At 61.2% G+C, this 379-nt stretch overlaps 1 protein-coding gene across 1 annotated transcript in view; it reads right to left on the bottom strand.

Annotated features, from left to right (window-relative positions):
* DNMT1 (DNA (cytosine-5-)-methyltransferase 1) overlaps nt 1-379 on the bottom strand; it is a 26,991-nt gene that overhangs the window by 22,092 nt on the left and 4,520 nt on the right. Inside the window, exon 2 of the mRNA XM_014961129.1 lies at nt 269-311. Within this exon, the coding sequence (XP_014816615.1) occupies nt 269-311 (43 nt within the window). The remainder of the gene's footprint in view (nt 1-268; nt 312-379) is intronic.

Genomic DNA, 379 nt, shown 5'->3' with positions numbered 1-379 from the left:
ATTGGGGGGGTCAGGACCCCCACACCCCCCCCTCGCCCCCCAACCTTGCGAGATGGAACCAAGAAGCTTGAAGAGCAGATCCCTCACCTTGAGGCTTGAAGATCTCAGCACCCAGCACCCCAAAACCAGCTCCAGCGTCCCCCCAACTCCCACCACCCCAAACCGGAGTGTCCCCAGCCCCATGGTGACAACGTGGGGTGGTGGCAACCAAATTTGAGCCGTGGGCAAGCGAAAAGATGGCTCCTGATGGTCCAGGGGGACCCCTCACCTTCTCGCTCAGGGTGTCTTCATCCTTCTCCAAGTCCTGCAGCCTGGAAGAGAAGAGAATTGGGGGTCAGGAGGTGTCGTTGGGGGTCAGGAGGTGTCGTTGGGGGGCACG

This window comes from Calidris pugnax, unplaced genomic scaffold, assembly GCF_001431845.1.
Source record: "Calidris pugnax isolate Ruff unplaced genomic scaffold, ASM143184v1 scaffold553, whole genome shotgun sequence".
Taxonomy (NCBI): Eukaryota; Metazoa; Chordata; class Aves; order Charadriiformes; family Scolopacidae; genus Calidris; species Calidris pugnax.
This window is presented reverse-complemented; position numbering and strand designations above follow the sequence as displayed.